We start from the raw sequence: 18,764 nt of genomic DNA, 5'->3' as shown, positions 1-18,764 counted from the left end.
CAGAGACTCCGTTTTCTTCTTTGATGGATCGCCAGCGCCCAGAACAGAGCATAGGAGACCGTCCAGAACCATCTGCTGAATGGGTGAATGAATGACGTCCCTGCTAACGGCGGGCTCCTCAAGGACGCAGCCATCACGCCTCTCGGTACATTTGCTACTGCTCCCAAATACCACCCTTGCCCTCTCAGGGCCAGAAACAAGGTGCCAAGGAGCTCCTGCAGGGCTACCCCAGGCCAGAACTGCCGCGCTGGCCAATCTCTCAAGGCTCGGCCCTGCCCAACTCCTTGGTTTAGGGGCAAGCCCCATTGGGAAGGGCGCCCACCAGGTGGACACCCAGCCCTGCTCCACTGCCAAGGCATGGAGCTGACGTCTCCCCACAGCTGGGTCCCGAGATTGATCCTCTTTCCAGAGGCTTGCTGACCTGAGTCACGCCTTGTAAACCCACCGGACCCCCGCCCCAACCCGGCCCCCCACACCCTTCTGAGCTTTGAGAGACACGCCCATCCCTCCAGCGCTGGGCTGCAGAGATCGGGGTGTCTGTGTCTTTAACAAAAAGCAAGTGTAATAAATAAAAATAATCTGGCAAGGAGAACGTCCCTCATTCATCTTCCAGGGGCCTTGGCTCATCAATCTTCCCCTCCCTAACCTGCTCTGTGCTCTCTTAGCATTGCTTCCTGATAGAACGGAATCTGGGTTTCTAATAGCATCTGTCGTATGCAGGGTGTCCCCAAACATTAGCGGTAATGAGTTGGAAGTGGCACAGTTGGAAGCCTTCGGAAGCCAACACCAGATGTCGGGCCCTCAGTGGGTCTCTGAGGAGGTGGGGCCAGAGCGCTGGGCCAGGGATGGGTCCAAGGCCCATGGCTCTTGGTCTCTGGGAGTCATTCATCCAAAAGACACTGGGGTGCCCACCACATGCAGGTCTGGCGTGGGTGCTGGGAAGACAGGGTCCCAGCCACATGGCGTTGTCATGGCTGGTCACCCATGAGGGACAGAAGTGGTGGTAGAGGCAAGCCCCCGCCCCGACTTGGTCGGCTGGTCCGTCACCCACTGGGAGGCAGCGCCCACGAGATTTGGACTCACGGAGATCTGCGTGCCAGAGCTCAGACTCCTTCATTTAAAAACAAGGCAAACAATCCTCACTTCACTGGGTGGCTTGAGAACAAAATGGATCACGAGAAGCACCCAACACCAAGCCCAGCACATAGTAGGTGCTCAGAACCCCCCAATATCCTGAAAGGGGCACAAGCACAGGGGTGGCAGTGACGTCCTGGGCGGGTGTTGCTGCGTCTCAGAGCTCAGAGTTCTTGTCCAGAGGCTTGGGAGCTGCTGCCCTCTCCTGGGAAAGTGTGGACGGAGCCATCCCCCGGCTCCTGGGGTCTCGATAGGACAGAGAGAGCCGCAGTGAAACTAAGGGTCCTGAGGGCTCGACAGACGGGAAGGTATTTCCTCAAATCCAGGTCCTCCCCCAAGCATGCCAACGGCTGTTCTCTGGACATCACTCCTGTGGCTGTGCCAGGTCCAGAGAAGAGGGCGGCCAGTAAGCCACAGCCCCCCTGTCTGCGCCAGCCCGAGCTGCCCCCCGCCACAGCCCGCAGGGAGGGCCTCCTCACTCCCACTTACAGGAGAGGACATTTTGGCCGAGGGAGGTGAAGGCATCAGGGCTGCGCCACCCGTGTGTGGCCTTGAACAGGTCGTGCCCCCTCCCTGACGAATCTGCGGAGGTGGCCTTCCAGCTGGATGAGGAAGACAACAGGAGTCGGACTTTCTCTGTAATTTTTCTTTTTCTAGATGACTGAAGACATTTTCGAAAGCAGGTGGGATAAGGGTGGAGGGTGGGGTGCCCATCGGCTGCTGGGGGACCAGCAGTGCCCTCCTCTGGCCTCCTCACAGCTGCCAACCGAGGTGGACACGAGGCCTGGTGGCCCACTGGGCCTCCTCCCCAGCAGAGCTCAGGGTGTGCGGCTCCCCCGCCCCCTCCGCCGCAGCCCCTTCTTCGGGCGCGTCTCGGCCTGGAAGTGCTCCCCGGCTCGGCCGGGCGGGAGGGGGCGCGGAGGCTCAGCTGCGTTTGGGGGAAGCTGAAGTGCAGGAAGCCGGCGCCGAGCTGGCAGGAGTGCCGGGGCCGGGGCCAGGGAGGCAGGCGGCCCGGGCTCCCTTCACGGGCCGGCTCAGCTCTGCCCACCACGTCGCCGCGCGCCGGACACTGCGCCCGACCCCGCGGGCGTGGACCCCCTGCGCAGGCGGCCGGCCCTCCCCCGGCCCTCCCCACCCGCCCCGGCCTGTCCAGAGCCCGCCCCCCGGGGACCTCCGGCCCGCCCCCCGCTCTCCGCAGGCCGCCCCGAGCCCTCCGCCCCGCCCCGAGCCCGCCCCCCGGGGCCCTCCGGCCCGCCCCCCGCCCCGCCCAGAGCCCGCCCCGCCGCCCGCCGCCCGACGCCCCGCGTCCCCGGCCGCCCCGGAGCCACCGCCGAACCGCCGCCATGGGCCGGGCCCGGCCGGGCGAGCGCGGGCCTCCCCGCCCCGGCCCCGGCCCCGGCCCCGGCCCCGCCGCGCCGCCCGCGCCCCCGCGCCGCCGCGCTCGCGCCCTGGCGCTGCTTGGAGCCCTGCTCGCCGCCGCCGCGGCCGCCGCCGCCGCCCGGGCCTACGCCCGCCTCGCCGAGGCCCAGGCGGCCGCACGGCAGGTCCGGGGGGGCGGCGCGGGCCCGGGACACGCGGGGACTGGACCGGGGTGCGGGGCGGGGGGACGCGCTCGGGAAGGGAAGGTCCGCTCGTGGCTGGAGGGGGACGGTGCGCCCGGGAGGGCGGCTTGGAAGCTGGAGGGAACGGGGGTTCCGGGGGTCGGGCAGACTTGGAAGGACCAATGGGGGGAAGTGAAAGGACGGGTCAGTGAGGCAGGGGCTGGGACATACTGGAGGGGGACAGTCTAGAGGGGCGACTGGGACAGTGGACAGCAGACAAGGTCCGCCGTGAAGCTGGGACCGGAGAATCTGGAAGTGGGGCTGGGGAGCGCTGGGACAGTGGGGAGGGGGACAGGGGAGGAGAATGGGAGAAAGAAGAAATGGAGCTGGGGCCAGATAGGAGGGCCTGTGGGGGACAGACTTAGGGTGGGGGAGCTTAGAGAGTGGACAGTGGGTGAAGGCCAGGAGTGAAGCAGGAACCAGGGAAGGGGACTGGGGCTCTGGGGCGGTGTGGAGGTGACATTTGGACAGATAGACTGGGAGGTGTTGAGAGAACTCAGGACGATGGTGGTGGGAGCTGTCCCGTCCCCGTCCCTTTCCCCCCGCCCCCGCCCCCACCCCCACCCCCGTTTGGGATAACAGTGGGGTGTCCAGCGGGTGCTCAGCCCCGCCCCTTCCTCCCAAGCAGGAGTCAGCACTGAAGGCCCTGGGGACAGAAGGCCTCTTTCTCTTTTCCTCCTTGGACACTGACCGGGATATGTACATCAGTCCAGAGGAGTTCAAGCCCATCGCGGAGAAGCTGACAGGTACCAGGAGAGGCTGGGGACTGGGGAGGAGGGAGCCCAGGCACTGCGCTCCTTGCTCTGCGTCTGCTCTAAGCAGGAGGGCCTCTGGAGTTGAGGAAGACTGTGGGTCCTGGCAGCCCTGGGGTCCTGCCCGCAGCTCTGACACTTTCTAGCTGGTGGTTTGGGTGAGCGGCTTCAGCGCGCATTCCCACCCCCCAGCCTGTTCTCCTCACGAGTGAGTAACCCCAGTTAATGTTCCCTGGCCACTTCCTCTGGGCCAGACCTCACTTTAAGCGCTTCGTGTAAGTTGTCTCTTTAATCCTCACAGCGCCTGTGAGATGGACCCTGTCATGCTGCTCATGGTTATCGTTTGGGAGACAGGCACAGGGGGCTCACCACGTGCCCAGGCTAGGGAGGTGCAGAGCCAGGATTTGAACCGGGGCTGCCCTGGGCCAGCTCACAGGGTTGAGAATTAGAGAGAAAGTCTGCAGAGTGACGGATGTGCAGTAGATGTTCAGTCGATGGGAGCCGTGACTGTCCTCACGGAGTGTAAACTCGCTCAGCTGCTGTCAGCGTCCTGGCTCGTTCTTGCGATCCTTTTTTGCCTAGTTGTAATCAGTGATTTTTTTTTTTGTAAAGATGGGGGGCTGAAACAACTAATGGGTTACAAAATGCTTCTCTCACCACTACCGCAACCTCTGCGTTCATTTCTTGTGACGTTTCTTGAACTACGATTTTGGGCACCTATTTGTCACCCAAAGTGCCTGGTGTAAGTAGGTCAGTTGATGGAAAAGGTGAGAAGAGATGCTAGCTGCTCTCGGGTGAGTAAGCACCAACGTTCTGTGATGGGCTTCCTGTGTCCTGGGATGGGTTAGGGAGGTCGGCCACTTGCTCGCCCAGTGACCTGTGGTCCCTGTCAGAGGAGAGTCAGATAACAAATACTAATTTGCTGGCACAGACATGTGTCAGCGTCTCTCAGGGGCAGTCAGTTCTGTGGTGAAAGCAGATGGCCGGTAAACAGGTCAGCCCCATGTGGGCTTGCTTTGACCTCTGCACAGGCTTCTCCGAGCATCCACGAAGCCGCCTCCTTGTCCTTTTTTATGGCTGGAGAGCGAGAATTCCCTCATAATGACGCATTGGCCAAGCTTGCTGGGCTTGGAGCTGCTTTTAATTTTTTCACATAAACCCTTTTCTCCATCAGGGGAAAATAACCCCTCCCTCCACGACCTCCAAGGCCACCGTGAGTGCAGAACTGGACCAGGCAAAACCAGAAACACCAGATCTAAGCAGGACATAGAGGCAAACAGTCTCTCTAGTTGGCACTTATGAGTGTGTTTAATTTTCTGCTTCATACCTTAAAACTTTTGAAAATTGTCTATAACGAGCAAATGTTATAAGGCAAGAAATAAAACTTTTTATGAAAAAATCAAAGGGCCATAAAATGCTGAGCATTATTATGAATAACTATCTGTGACTAGCAGTAAAATAATTGAACATGCCAGGCAGACTAATAACCCTGCACAGCCCTGTTCCGTTCTGAGAGGCTTCCAGACCGTGAGGGCCTCACTGCGTTGACTACAGACGCAGAATCACAGTGATTCTTTAGAACAGGGCTTTCAGCCAGAGCCGCTGGGAGGGCTCGCTGGAAGGAGAGTTTCCTGACTCTAGCCCCTTACGATTCCGACTCAGTAGGAGATTCTGGGGAGAGTCCTGGGTGATTCTGATGGTTGCTGGTTGAAAACTGCTTCGAATGCACCCCTTGCGTCAGTCAGGCTGTCAGCCAGTGCCACATGTGGTCTCTGTACCACCAGCCTGCCCTGGGAGGGTGGACCTGACAAGACTCCGCCCTGCTTTACTCCGTTACTGGTGTCGTGGGCCCCACTTCTGTTAGTCACCCCTTTTGAAATAGGCTTCATTTCTCCCTTCAAGCTTCATGATTCCCTCCACACTTGAAAGATTAGACTCGGCAGATCTCTGAGCAGGAAGAGATCTGAGAAATCAAGGTCAGCCACTGCCAGGCCAGCCCCTCCTTATAATGATGGGGACACAAGGCCACCCAGAGAACCAGGGAGAAGCAGGCCTCCGCACTCCAGAGCCAGGGCTCTTTCTGTGACACAAAAGATCGCCTGGTTCTGTTTCCTGCTTTCATCCATTGCTCTGAGTCCCTGACCCAGTGCCTCTCGGAGCAGCGTTTGTTTCTCCACAAGACCCCCATGACGGGGACGTTCATGCCAGCATGGTCTTCATTTCTCGTGGAGGAAAACCAGAGAGGCTGAGGGGTTTGCCCCAAACGGTCCGGGAAACAGAGCTGACCTCAGGCTGGAGCTGGGCCCACGATGCCCGGCCCAGTGCGTTCTCTCCAAGCCCCGGAAAGTAGCTTCTCTCCTTGCTGCTGGGGATCCCAGCTGCCGGGCCTGGCAGATCCCCGCGCAGATGCTGCCTTTGGTGGGCCCAGCACCGAGTGCATCTCGGACTCCATGTGGAGAACAAAGGGAAGGGAACAGTGAGAATGGCCTTTCTGCGGCCAGCCTGGCCTGCTGAAAAGAGCACAGGTTGGAGTCAGAAGAATTAGGTTTGAGCCCCAGCTCCATGGACCCCCGACCCTGAAACCTCTGTAGTAGTAATACAGCTAAAGTTTATTATGGGTTTGCTCTGTACCAGGCCTGGTGCTAACATGACACAGATTAGCTCAGTTAATCCTCATAACAAGCCACTGGCCAACCATCACACAGCTGGCAAAAGGTGGGGCTAGGATTTGAACCCAGATCATCTGGTTCCTAAGCCTGTGAAGAGACTGGAGCTCTGAGATCTTAACTCCCCCAGAAGAAGGTTGATCATGGGTTTAGAGTAAGACAGGCCTGGCTTTGAATCCTGACTCCCATTACTTAGCTGTGTGACCTTGGGAAAGTGAATTCACCCCTCTGAGCCTTCACTTTCTCATTTGTAAAATGAAGTTGGTGATAATGTTATTATCTACCTCACAGGGCTGCTGTGAAACTAAAATGGGATACACATTGGTTGTTACTTTGGTGGTTGTTAACTGTTACCCCTGGCTCCAAACCTTACTCCCTTAGTCATGGCCAGTGTGGATGCCTGAGGGCAGGGCCCTCTCCAGCAATCCCTGTCTCACAGGGTCAACTCCTGCGGCCAGCTACGAGGAGGAGGAGCTGCCGCCTGACCCCAGTGAGGAGACGCTCACCATAGAAGCCCGATTCCAGCCTCTGCTCCCGGAGTCCATGACCAAGAGCAAAGATGGCTTCCTGGGGGTGAGTTGGGGGCGGGGGTCCCCCACACACAGGTCTGCACATGGGAGGATCATGTGTGTGCACTCGCCTCCTAAGAAGGGGTCTGTGCTCAGTTCCAGTTTCCTCCTTTCCGTCCCCCCTCCCTGTGTCAGCTGTCCTCCGTGCGGGCCTCGGGGGTGCAGAAGTGGGGGCGGTGCTGCCCCGGCTGTCCAGGCCCACAGTCTGGGACGGGAAGCAGCAGAGAGAGGCCTGAGCCTCCAGACTGGGCGGGGGATCTGGGCTGGCTTCCTGGAGGGAGTGCCGGCTGACGAAGATTGTAGGGGAGGAAGGCCTGGGCAGGTGAGGGCAGCGGCAGGACCAGGACGGGTCCTGCTGGAGGGAACAGCAAGTGCACCAGAGATGTGTTGATGCAGCTGCCGTTCCTACAGTCGCCACTTTCAGCAAGTCAGTCTTCTCCCCCCAGGCTGTGGGTATCTTGAGGGCAAGGCCTGTGTCCCCCACATCTGTGCATCCCCAGGCCCCCAGCACGATGCCTGGCACCTGACAGCTGCTCTGTTGAACTCCAATGAACTGGACCATCTGAGATTGGGCCCCTGGCAGGGGACATGGAGTGGGGAGGGCACCTGACAAATGCTGTGCTGACGAGCCCCACCCCCACCCGAGGCCCTGTGGACGAGGCCTCCAGCCCATCCTGGGACCCAGGCATCCCAGGCCTGGCCTGCCTCTCCCATCCTCTCCTCTCCGCTTTCTCTATTCCAGCCTCTTCAGACATCCAGGCTGTCTTCCAACTGTGAGCTTTCTCAGATGCTGCTCCCTCGGCTAGGAATGACGTTTTCTCCCTGCCCAGCCCACACCTACTCAGCTCTTATGTCTCAGTTGAACTGTCACTTCATATAAACAAAGGCCTGAGGCAGAAAGGGCCAGGCCGGTCAACCGAGGGCAGGGAGCTGATGTGGCTGAACCCAGGGCACGTGGGACACATGTCCAGGGCGTCTCGGTCAGTGGGGCTGGCAGGGAAGTTGTCTGAACGCAAAGGGCTTCTGTTGCCTGACTTCGGCCTTCATTCTGCAGCAGCAAATTACCGTCACAGATGTTGAAATAGGAGAGTTCCCTCCTCAGCCTGTTTCCAAGCTGGCAGCTGGGGAGAAATGGGAGGCAAAAGACCAGTTCCCAGGAGGGAGGCAGGTGGTGGGGGTCAGTGGTGACGGGGATGAAGGACAGCCTGGAGGATGCGGGAAAGGAAGAAAGGCAGGACGTGGCTGCAATGGAAAGCAGTGGCAGAGGAGTTGGGGTGACCCAGGCTTCTGGCTGGTGACCAGGTGCCTGGTGGGCCGTTTGCTCCAATGGGGATGAGAGAAAGGTAGTGGGTCTGGTGGAGAAGGCATGAGGCCAGCTTGAACTGTTGAAGTTGAGGTGCCTGGGGGCTGTGCAGGAGGAGAGTCCAGTAAGTGGTTCAAAACACAAGTTTGACCTTCCACAGAAAGATCTGGATGGAGATGGGTTTGGCAGCAATGGGCCTGGTGTGGTGGTTGAAGCTGTTGGAGCAGATGAGTGCCCTGCAGAGCAGCGAGAACAATGTGGGGCAGGTGCTGGGGGCACACCCTCCCTGAGAGGGGAGATGGGTCAGGAGCAGCACCCCCCGCCCTGGCCTCCCTAGCCGAGCCCCACAGAGTGCAGGTCCCCGCAGCAGGCAGCTCCCCAGCCTGTGAGCAGGCCCCAGCAGCAGGGGCTCCACCCGGCCCTCATAGCCAGCCCTGCTTTGAGAGCCGGCCTGTTAAATCCCTCCTGGTGGGAGCTGGCGCCTCTCTCCTGCCACCCCCCTCCCCACTGAGCCTGGGGCCCCACGTGGAGGTGGGGAAGGGGGGGAACCTACTGCTATCAAAGACTGGGGCAGCTCCCTGGGGGCTGAGCTCCCCGGGGCTGCCAGGCACTCACCCTCCTGTGGCTGATGCCTCAGTGGACAGGACTGCTGCCTGCGGCCCAGAAGGGCAGGGGACAGCTGCTGAAGGTGGAGCATGCCAGGGAGCTGCTAGCTCAGGGTCCCACCTCTGTGCCCCAGGCAGACGTGCAGACAGGCCCGTCAGCTCATCAGACAGAAGTGAGGGGCATTACTGAGGAAACAGCTTAGGGCAGGCCGTGGGCCGGGGCGCGCAGTCAGTGTGGCGCAGGCTGTGCTTAGGCAGGGCGCTCTCTGTGGGGGGCGCCTTCCCTCCCCTTCTCTCTGGTCTCATCCTGCTCTTGACCCTGGAGATTTCACCCAAAAGGTGGCTATGGTCTCCCTCCTCTGACTTAGCTCCAGAGCCAAACTTTGACTCATCAGTGGGACATTAGCACCAGGAGGAGACTTGGTGGGGGTGTTGGGGAGCGGAAAGCAAGGCGGGTGGAGGGGGCGAGGAAGCCCAGGGCAGGGCTGTGGCACCCGGTTGCTATGCTGGCTGTGCAGAGCACTGAGGCGGGACTGTGTGAGGCCTGCTCTGGCCTGGGCTGGGCCTGAGTTGGCCGCAGGGACGTTGTTTCTTGGGCCGGGGGTTGGGGAGGGTGAGATGAGCCTCGGCTCTGGCAGAACAGTGCCAGGCCTGCGGGGTCACCAGGGCAGGAGCCTCCCCTGGTGCCTCTGTTCCTTTGGCTTGTGGGCTGGCCCAGGGCTCGAGGGAGACCTCCACCCACGCACGACACAGGGGACCCCAAAATCACGGTTCCCAGTGCCTCACGCTTCGGCCTTCCCTGCCTCAGGTCTCCCGCCTGGCCCTGTCTGGCCTCCGCAACTGGACAACCGCAGCCTCGCCAAGTGCGGTGTTTGCCGCCCGCCACTTCCAGCCCTTCCTCCCGCCTCGGGGCCACGTGGAGCTGGGCGAGCCCTGGTGGATCATCCCCAGTGAGCTGAGCGTCTTCACCGGCTATTTGTCCAACAACCGCTTCTACCCGCCACCGCCCAAGGGCAAGGAGGTGAGGGCAGCCATGGCAGCCCCGGGGCCCTGAGCCCCAGCCCAGGCATGGCCCCTCCCCACCTGAACTGGACCCCCAGCGCCAGGCCTGCCCCACCTGTTCCACCTCCCTCTGGACCCACCCCCTCCCTGGGTCCCTGGGCCTGCAGGTTCAGAGCTGACCCTCACCCAGGGGAGCAGGGCCCAGCAGGCCAGCCTGGGGTCCCACTGCCCTCCCCCAGGTCATCATCCACCGGCTCCTGAGCATGTTCCACCCGCGGCCCTTCGTGAAGACCCGCTTTGCCCCTCAGGGGGCTGTGGCCTGCCTGACCGCCATCAGTGATTTCTACTACACCGTGATGTTCCGGTGAGTGGTCCTCGCAGCCCCATCCTGCGTGCCCCGCTCCGGGCCTGGGATTCCAGGGCAGCACAGAAGGCACGGCCCTGGGAGGGCAGGGCTGGACTTGGGGCCCCCAGCTCCACCACTCACCACCCTGTGGTCTCGGGCAAGCAGCTTTGGCTCTCTGAGCCTCGGTGTCCTCATCTGTGGATCAGGGTGGCGGTGACTCCCTCCCAGGAGGAAGAGAAAAGGCGTGGAGTGTGCTTGGCACGGGCTGGTGGCCGTGACTGTCATCCACACAGAAGGGGGTGCATAAGAGCTTTGACACCAGGTCACACAGCCGCGTGAGCTCAGGCTGAGACCTCAGGGGAGAGTCAGGCAGGGCCTCTGGGGAAGGAGCGCACGGACTGGGGCCTGAAGGACGGGCAGCGCTTGGAGGGCCTCGGGCCTTCTCCCTGCCCCGCACGCTCTCCTTCCTCCCCTGCCCAGCCCTCTGCCCCACACAAGGTTCCGGCCCAGGGTTCCCAGCTTTGGGGCAGAAGTGGGAGGGCAAGCTCCTGCTCAGCAGGGGCTCTTCCCAGCGGGCTCTTCCCCACAGGATCCATGCCGAGTTCCAGCTCAGCGAGCCACCCGATTTCCCCTTCTGGTTCTCTCCTGGCCAGTTCACCGGCCACATCATCCTCTCCAAAGATGCCACCCACGTCCGTGACTTCCGGCTCTTCGTGCCCAACCACAGGTGGGAGCCCTGGCTGTCCCCGCCCCCAGCTCCAGGAGTTCACATGCAGGGGCCCAGAGGCCCCCTCAGTCTCTATCCCCCCTTTGCTCCCCAGAACCAGGAAAGCCTGGAGCGGATCCAGGAGGAGGCAGCCCAAGGTGGGCTGAGGGGGGTCATTCCATCATCTGAGAAGCATGTCTCAGGCATTGTGTGGTCCTTGCCCCCCACTCTGCCTGGGACCCAGTGCAGCAGCCAGTAGGCCCTGAAGCGGAGCCTCCCTGCCTGCATACTGCTGACGGACCCCCGACAGGCCCACACACAGACCTCCAACAGTAACCACAGCCTGCTCATGGCACCTAGGGGAGGGCCAGCAGGGGGCAGGGACCTGGCTGGTCGGGGTCCATCCAGTCTTGCCAGAGATAGGGTCATCTAAGTGGAGGCCTGGGGGGTGAGGAGGCTTTTCCAGACAGAAGGAACAGCACGGGCAGAGGCCTGAGGGCAGGTCCCCATCACCTACGTTCCAAGAACAAGTTGGGAGGGGGAGCTCTTGGGATTGATCCATGCCAGCTCCCTGCCTGCCTGACCCGCTCAGGGTCAGCCTTGTCATGGGAGCGGGGGACCCAGAGGCCCTGGCCTCAAGTCTTTCCAGATTCCTCCCTGACAGCTGGTGGCCACTTAGTGGGCCTGAGTGACTTTGCACAGGAACAAGACCTGGGCTAGGAGCTGGGTGGCCCATAGTTAAGTCTTGGCCGTGGAACCAGTGGACTGTGTGGCTGTGGGCAAGGCCATGGCCCTCTCTGGGCCTCAGTTTCCTCATCTGCTAGATTGGAGGCTGACTCCTGCTCAGCAGTGAGGGGATGGTTGGGATAGCCAGGGAAGAGAAAGTTGCCCCCAGGAGCAGCAGTGCCTTCCTCTCACTCCCTGGAGGGAGGGAGCATCCCGGCCACAGGGAAATGAGGAGGAAGGATGAGCTCTACTCCCTCCCCTCCCCAAGCAAGCACCTGTGCTCCAGGCCCAGGGGACATCTGCCTCCAGCCCAGGGTTGGAGGTGGGGGTCCTGGACTGGATGGAACAGGAGAGGCCCAAATAGCCAGCTGCAGAACCAGCTGCTCCTGGGCATGTGTCCAAGGACCAGGCCACTGGGCTGCTGAAGGCAGCTCGCCCCACGCGGCCTCACCCCTCCCAAGGGGCCTGATTGCCAGTCCTGGGGCGCCCCCGTGTGGCAGATCTGCAGATGGCACCTGATAGGGCCAGAGTTCCCGCTGGAGAGGGAGCAGAGGAGGCCAGCGCAGGGCGGCCAGTGCTGGCCTTCCCTGCGCCACTCCTGTCCTGGGCGGGGGACGCTAATGACCTCGGCCTCAGAGTCGTGGGTCGTGGGCAGTACACGGGACATGGGTGTGAAAGCCCTCTAAACTGTAAAGGGCTGGGCCGGGGAGGGTGGTGCGGCCACAGTGCCTGAGGAAGAGGAACGGGCCAGGCTCTGCAGTCAGGACCCCAGGGCTCTAAGACCTTGGGTTCACCTTGCCAAGCCTCAGTGTCCTCGTCTGTAAAATGGGGTCAGCTGTGCGCTCTCAGCGAGGTAAAGTCTGACAGAGTGGTTAATGGGCCTTGACAGTGGTGGGGCTCTGCCCTGGCCGCCCTCTCGCTGCCCCCAGGTCTCTGAATGTGGACATGGAGTGGCTGTACGGGGCCAGTGAGAGCAGCAACATGGAGGTGGACATCGGCTACATACCCCAGGTGGGCACACAGGTCGTCCCTGCCCAGGTAGGAAGCAGGGCTCAGCTGCAGGGAGGGCCTAGCTGGCTGGGAGCCTCAGGGCATCCAGGGTGAAGGACAGGGCTCCTGGCAGGCTGAGGCCAACTGCCCCCAAAGCAGGATTCTGAGAAGCCCCCTGTTCCACACAGAGCCCAGCATCTGCCGTGGGCCCTGAGACGACTCACGTGGTGGACAGAGCCCTGGCTGGACACCAGCTCTGTCCTGGATTCACTGCATAACCTTGACCAGGCCCTGCCTGTCCCTAGGCCTCAGTCTTCCCAGCTCTGCAACGAGGGGGGTGTCTTTGAGGGCCCCCTGAGGATTCTTGCCCGTTTCTCAGACACCCCTCACTGATATCCTCTCTTGCCGACCTCTGGCCCAGATGGAGCTGGAGGCCCTGGGCCCCTCAGTGCCCTCTGTGATCCTGGATGAGGATGGCAACCTGATCGACAGCCGCCTGCCCTCGGGGGAGCCCCTCCAGTTTGTGTTTGAGGAGATCAAGTGGCAGCAGGAGCTGAGCTGGGAGGAGGCTGCCCGGCGCCTGGAGGTGGCCATGTACCCCTTCAAGAAGGTGAGGCGGCGCAGGCATGGGCCAGGGTCAGGCTCCGAAGGGCTGGGGCGGGCCTGTGGGGGCAGCAGCTGGGCACAGGGCACTGGGCTCAGTGCATGGCTTGCTGCTGAGGCTGGCTCCCTGTGGGACCCAGCCAGGGGAAGGGGGAGCCTCCCCTTTGCCATCTGAACTTGGAGGAGGCCTCCCCTGGTTTAGCAGCACCCCTTCACACACTGACACACACACCCTGCAAGCACCTACACACACACACACACACACACACACACAGAAACACTGTACACACCTATATATACATGTTTACAGACACACATATGCTACATACACACACACGTATTATATACTGAACACCCTACACGGAACCCTGGCTGCACACAGTAGCTTCTCTCTGTCTCCGTGTGACCCCAGGTCACTTACCTGCCGTTCACCGAGGCCTTTGACCAAGCCAAGGCCAAGAACAAGCTGGTGCACTCGATCCTGCTGTGGGGGGCCCTGGACGACCAGTCCTGCTGAGGTGAGGGAGACCCCACCAGTCCAAGGGGAGAATGGGGGGACACTTCACACCTTGTGGGGTGCAGGAGGCTCTGAGACCAACAGGACTGTCCTGTTGGAGCCTGCGGGACTCAGGGCTACACAGGGCAGGGGTGTGGGGTGAGGGCTTGGGGGTTGACGAGCTGAGCTCAGAGGAAGCTGCTGGACACAATGCAAAGAGTCCAGCTCAGCTGTTTTCAGCTTGGGGACCTTGGCCAAGTGACTTTTCCTCCCTGAGCCTCAGTTTTCTCGACAGGGTAACATACTGCCTAGAGTTGTGAAAATGCCTGTGTTCTGTAAAGTGTTACACACAAGTCTGAGGAAAAATAGTGCCAGAGGCTGGGCATGCATTCACTTACTCAGAAAACACTCCAAAGACCTTCTGAGTGCAAAGTTCTTTGGGTGTCTGACACTGGCTACAAAGACCCTTGCCCTCGTGCAGTCAGTCAGCAAACATCCTGGGCACCTTCTGTGCCAAGCTGTAGGCTAGGTCCTGGGAGTCTCTCAGTAAGGGAGTCAGAAGCAGTCTCTGTCCTCGGGGAGCACACAGTGTGTGCAGAAGGCAGACATTGAGTGAATAAGTGCAAGCATGCTGAGTGTTACACAAAGCAAGGTCCAGAGTGGCATGAGAATGTGTAACTGGGGGGGGGTCAGGGAAGGTTTCCTGGAGAGAGTGACATTTAAGCTGAGACTCTGAAGGATGAGTAGGAGTTTGTCAAGTGACAGGAGAAAGAATGTTTTAGGTAGAAGAACAGTCTGTCCAAAGGCCCTGGGGCACAGAGTTTAGTGGATTTATGACGTTGTCTCTGTTATAAGTCCCTGGGCCAGGTACACCCCCACCCCAAATCTTAGCCCAAGATGCTAGTATGTTACTGGTATTAATTGCAGCTACCATTTATTCAGCACCTACTCTGTGGCAGGCTCTTTGCATAGCTTATTTCACCTGGGTGCTCAGACCATTCTGCAGTCCATGAGGTTTATGCTGATAGAAAACACAGCAGGACCTGTCGGGGGGCCTCACTCTTCTGGCCCTGCCTCTCCCTGACAGGTTCAGGGCGGACTCTCCGGGAGACCGTCCTGGAAAGTTCGCCCATCCTCGCCCTCCTCAACGAGAGCTTCATCAGCACATGGTCCCTGGTGAAGGAGCTGGAGGACCTGCAGGTGAGTGGTAGGTGGGTGGGAGTGGCTCCACGGGAGGCCCTGGGAGAGTGCTGCAGATGAGACCTCAGAGTGTGCCCACCTGTCCCCAAAGAACAACCAGGACAACCCGTCCCACAAGAAGCTGGCTGACCTGCACCTGGAGAAGTACAGCTTCCCCGTGGAGATGATGATCTGCCTGCCCAACGGCACTGTGGTAGGCAACCCCCGCCACCGTGCCGAGCCCCACGTCAGGCCCTGGGCCAGAGGAGGCGGCCGGCAGGGGGCTCAGGCTTGCACACCTCCTCAGGCTTTGAGTCTCGCTCCACTACTTCCTGCTGGTCTCTTAGCCAGTCCGAGCCCTAGTTGTCCCATCTATAAAACAGGAATTATGGTGCCCACGCTGCCTGCCCTGTACGGGTGTCAGGACGCTCCCGTGAGAAGAGGGACCTCAGTAGCACTTTGGGGACCAGGTAGCAATGAGCACAGTCTAGCAGCAGAGTGGACAGGAACATGGGCTGGAAAGGAAGGCTCACCTTGGGCCATTATGGCCAGCCCTAGGATGGAAGGAGGAGGGAGGGCCAGGCCTTGTGACAGGCATAGAGGACCAGGGGAGGCCAGGCCGGGCCAAGCCTCGAGACACTACCTCTTATAAGCACGCACACACGTCCTCTTATTGGCTTCTCACGTCAGCTTTGGGAGATAGATATCATGAATACCCATTTTACAAACAAGGAAACTGAGCCTCAGAAAGGTCCCGAGATGTGGCACAAGTTGCCGATTTAGAGGGGCAGCTGGTTTTGCAGCCAGGCCTGCCTGGGAGCCTCAGAGTCTCCTGCTCTGCTGAGCGAGGCTGCTCGTTATCCTGTAAGTCCCAAAGGATGGTGAGGGTGGGGCTGTAGGAGGGTGGTCAGCTTCCCGGGCGCTCAGCAGGGCGCAGTGCAGGAGCAAGAGCTGGAAGTGGCCGGGAAGAGTTGTCCCTCAGGACACCCATGAGGCCTGGGCGGTGAGAAGAGGGCGCCACCGGAGGCTTCCACTGTCCTGGACTCAGCGTGACGGGACTGGGCCCCGGGGTGTAGGGGAGGCAGGGCCTGGGGAGTGGCAGCCAGCTCGCGCTCGTGCGCTGGCGCCCACCGTGGTGGAGCCCGGCCGGGCAGACCCAGGCTCACGGAGCTGGCAGCCAGAACTCTGCGGGGCACTGTGCCTGGCCGTGGTCTTCCGCTTGCTTGTTGATTTGTTTGTTAGCTCGTTTGTTGACCGGGCACCTGCCCCTAAGGAGCTCCCTAGCTGGAGCGAGAGGCAGACAGGGAAGCAGGCCCATCGAGTGCGTGGGCATTTTGACAGAAGGGAGTGTGGAGTTCAGGGGTCACGGGAACTGAGGACAAGAGGGTCATGCTGGGGGTGGGGGTGAGGGAAAGGTGATGCTGAAAGCCATTCGGTTTTCGCCTCATGGATGCCATATGGAAGAGCTGTGTCATCAGAGGGCCCCCTGTGAGCAGAGGCAGGAGAGGGGAGCAGCCCTGCCTGTCTGCCACCCGCTCCGAGCCAGGACAGGCCTGCACGGGGCTGCTTCTCCTGAGAGACGGGGAGCAGAGGGGGTGCTGGGCCTGGACGGGCCCCTGCTCTCCTCACCCAGCCCTTCTCCCAGGTCCACCACATCAACGCCAACTACTTCTTGGACATCACCTCCATGAAGCCCGAGGACATTGAGAGCAACGTCTTCAGCTTCTCGTCCACCTTTGAAGACCCGTCCACAGCCACCTACATGCAGTTCCTGAAGGAGGGCCTTCGGCGCGGCCTGCCCCTCCTCCAGCCCTAGTGGAAGCCAGGCTGGAGTGGGGAGCTGAAAAGAAAGGCCCGCAGCACTGATGGACAGGCCCCTCTGGCCCGGGGCCAGGGGTTCTCGCACATTTCAAACTTCAGACATTCCCTCCTGCCCCCCAGGCTGCCTGTGGGGTCTGAGGTCAACTAAGGGTGGCCATCCTGGCTTTGCGTTCAGTGATGTGGGGTAAACAAGGGGTCCTTCCTTGGGCTGACCAAGTGGATGAACCTCTAGCTCTGGCTGCCACCATCAGCTCTTTACTACCCACCTGGCTCCAGAAGCTTCTTAGGACCCCCAAAACAGGGCCTGGGGTCACTTCCCTAGACCTCAACCACTCAGGCACATAGTCCAGGCCCTTGTGGGGTGAAGAATAGGGAGCAGTGGGTGCCAGGAAGACAGGGCCACTCCTCTCTCTTTACTTTCACCTCCCTCCCAAAAGAAACATCAAGAAGCCCTGGCCTGGGCGGGGAGAGGGCACCAGGCAAGCACTCCGGTTTGTCTGGAGCCTTCTTCCTGGCCATAGCCCTGGCTGCCCTCCCATGCCTGATGTCCCCAGTGGGGTTGGTCTCAGTTGGAAACATCCTTCTAGAGGCTCTGGACAGAACCCTCCTTCAGAAGGGGAAAGGCTACTTTGTCCCAGACCACTCAATCCTGCTAATCATAGGACCCCAGAACCTGTGTCGGGACTTGCTGGAGGCCAGCTGTCTGGGAAAGTTTACTGTGAAGCTGGCTTCTGCCCTTAGCAAGGGAGTCCCCTGAGGGGTCCCTGAAGTCCAGGGCCAAGGGCACGCCCCACCTCCCCCAGCACAGGGTCACAGTAGGACTGCTGGAACCAGTGCCCCCAACACCTCCTGCCCCTCAGACCCAGCTCCACAGAAGTGCAGCCCAGCCAAAGAACACAGCCTCCCTGGGGCCGGCGCCGCCTCCGCTGCCAGGGCAGCTCAGACCAGCTTGTCCGCCAGTGGGTGGCTGTTGATCCTCCTTGGCCATTCTTAGGGCCTTGGTCCATGTCCTGAGCCACTGACCATGGCCAGTCTCTTTTTTATACATGCAGAAAAGTGTTTTTATGTGAACTTCCTCACAGTTTGTAGGTATTTTTGTAACCCCAGCGCTGAGGAGAAAGGAGGGACAATGGCTTCCTCGCGGCTGCCCCATGATGGCTGGATCTGAAATCCTGGATGGGTCCAGCTTGATGTCTCCGCAGTTGCACCTATGGGAAGAAATAGTCCTCTCTTCCTTCTCCTCTTCCAGCTTTTTTAAAAACAGGTTCTCAGAGAGTTGGCGTACCCCCAACTCTACCCTTGTCCTCTGCTCGGGCCCATGAGAGGCCCCTGGGCTTTCATGAAGGCCGTGGAGCTGAGCCGGCTCCCCTGCCCCACAGGAAGAGGGAAGAGGAAGCCAGGCAGACGCTTCCTCAGACACTCCAGGCTCCCGTCTGCCGAGCTCCTGCCTGCCATCGGAGTATCCTCAGAGCCTTCCCTCTCGGGAGGCACTTTGTTAAGAGTACATGTGTTTTCTCATTTAGTCCTCACAACAAATCTGTGAGGAGGATATTAATTGTTCCCATTTTGCAGATGAAGAAACTGAGTCTCAGGGAAGTGAAGTGACTTAACCAAGGTCACTCAGTGGTGGAGTTGAGATTCAGCCTGCGTCTCCATCTCGGAGTGTGTGTTTTGCACTGCACCGCCATCTCTCTCCCCTGCTTGTTTTCACTGAGGTGAAAAAGGAAGCCTTTTGAACCAAAATGTCTCCTTCCCTTCCCATCTCCAGACTGAATAAGGCATGGGCCAGCAAGCTCAGCCAAGTTCTTTGTGCCCTTCTGGGAGGCAGTGCTTCCATGCCCTAGAGGGAGGGAGGGCAGCTGAGCCCATCTCCGTGCTTCCAGGCGTGGGCGGCAGCCCCCCAGTGTCAGCAGAGACTCAGCCTCCCCACCCGGCAGGCTCTTCCCCTCCTGCTGGTCCTGAAGGGCTGGCTCCACGTGGAGCGAGTCTTGTTCCACGGAAGGCACTGATTTCTTGTTTTCTGCATCCTCATCTGGTACCTTTGCCTGTACCCCACTGTGCCTCAAAGGTCAAGGTCGGGGAGGGCACTCAGCTTCCCTCTGTTACCCCTCTGCCACTTCCCTCCCATGTCCCCAACATGTCCTATAATAAAATTGGAGAGACAAAGGTGGTTCTAAGTGCCTTTCCTTGAGTGGGATGTTGTTCAGTTCGGTCCTTGGTCTGACTCCTTGGTGGGATTGGCTTGGCAGATGGGCAAGGGAGCAT

At 60.3% G+C, this 18,764-nt stretch overlaps 1 protein-coding gene across 8 annotated transcripts; it reads left to right on the top strand.

Annotated features, from left to right (window-relative positions):
* The first annotated feature begins 1,517 nt into the window (after window positions 1-1,517).
* Window positions 1,518-18,665, top strand: SELENON (selenoprotein N). 8 transcript variants are annotated; one of them, XM_070610670.1, is made up of 12 exons: window positions 1,518-1,772; window positions 3,364-3,481; window positions 6,593-6,726; window positions 9,439-9,651; window positions 9,872-9,996; window positions 10,568-10,705; window positions 12,340-12,421; window positions 12,822-13,010; window positions 13,416-13,521; window positions 14,587-14,699; window positions 14,791-14,892; window positions 16,324-18,665. In XM_070610670.1, the coding sequence occupies exons 2-12, from the start codon at window positions 3,433-3,435 to the stop codon at window positions 16,492-16,494; spliced, it is 1,422 nt and encodes a 473-aa protein (XP_070466771.1). In that variant the 5' UTR covers window positions 1,518-1,772; window positions 3,364-3,432; the 3' UTR covers window positions 16,495-18,665. The 8 variants fall into 8 exon arrangements, 7 of the variants coding, with proteins under 7 accessions (XP_070466771.1, XP_070466772.1, XP_070466766.1 ...); XM_070610671.1 differs by having other exon boundaries at window positions 1,618-1,772; window positions 6,535-6,726; XR_011537540.1 differs by lacking the exon at window positions 1,518-1,772 and adding an exon at window positions 2,455-2,678 and having other exon boundaries at window positions 14,768-14,925.
* Window positions 18,666-18,764: the final 99 nt, after the last annotated feature.

The sequence above is a fragment of the Equus przewalskii genome, chromosome 2 (assembly GCF_037783145.1).
Source record: "Equus przewalskii isolate Varuska chromosome 2, EquPr2, whole genome shotgun sequence".
Lineage (NCBI taxonomy): Eukaryota > Metazoa > Chordata > Mammalia > Perissodactyla > Equidae > Equus > Equus przewalskii.
Note: the sequence above shows the minus strand (reverse complement) of the source record. Positions and strands in the feature narration are given on the sequence as shown.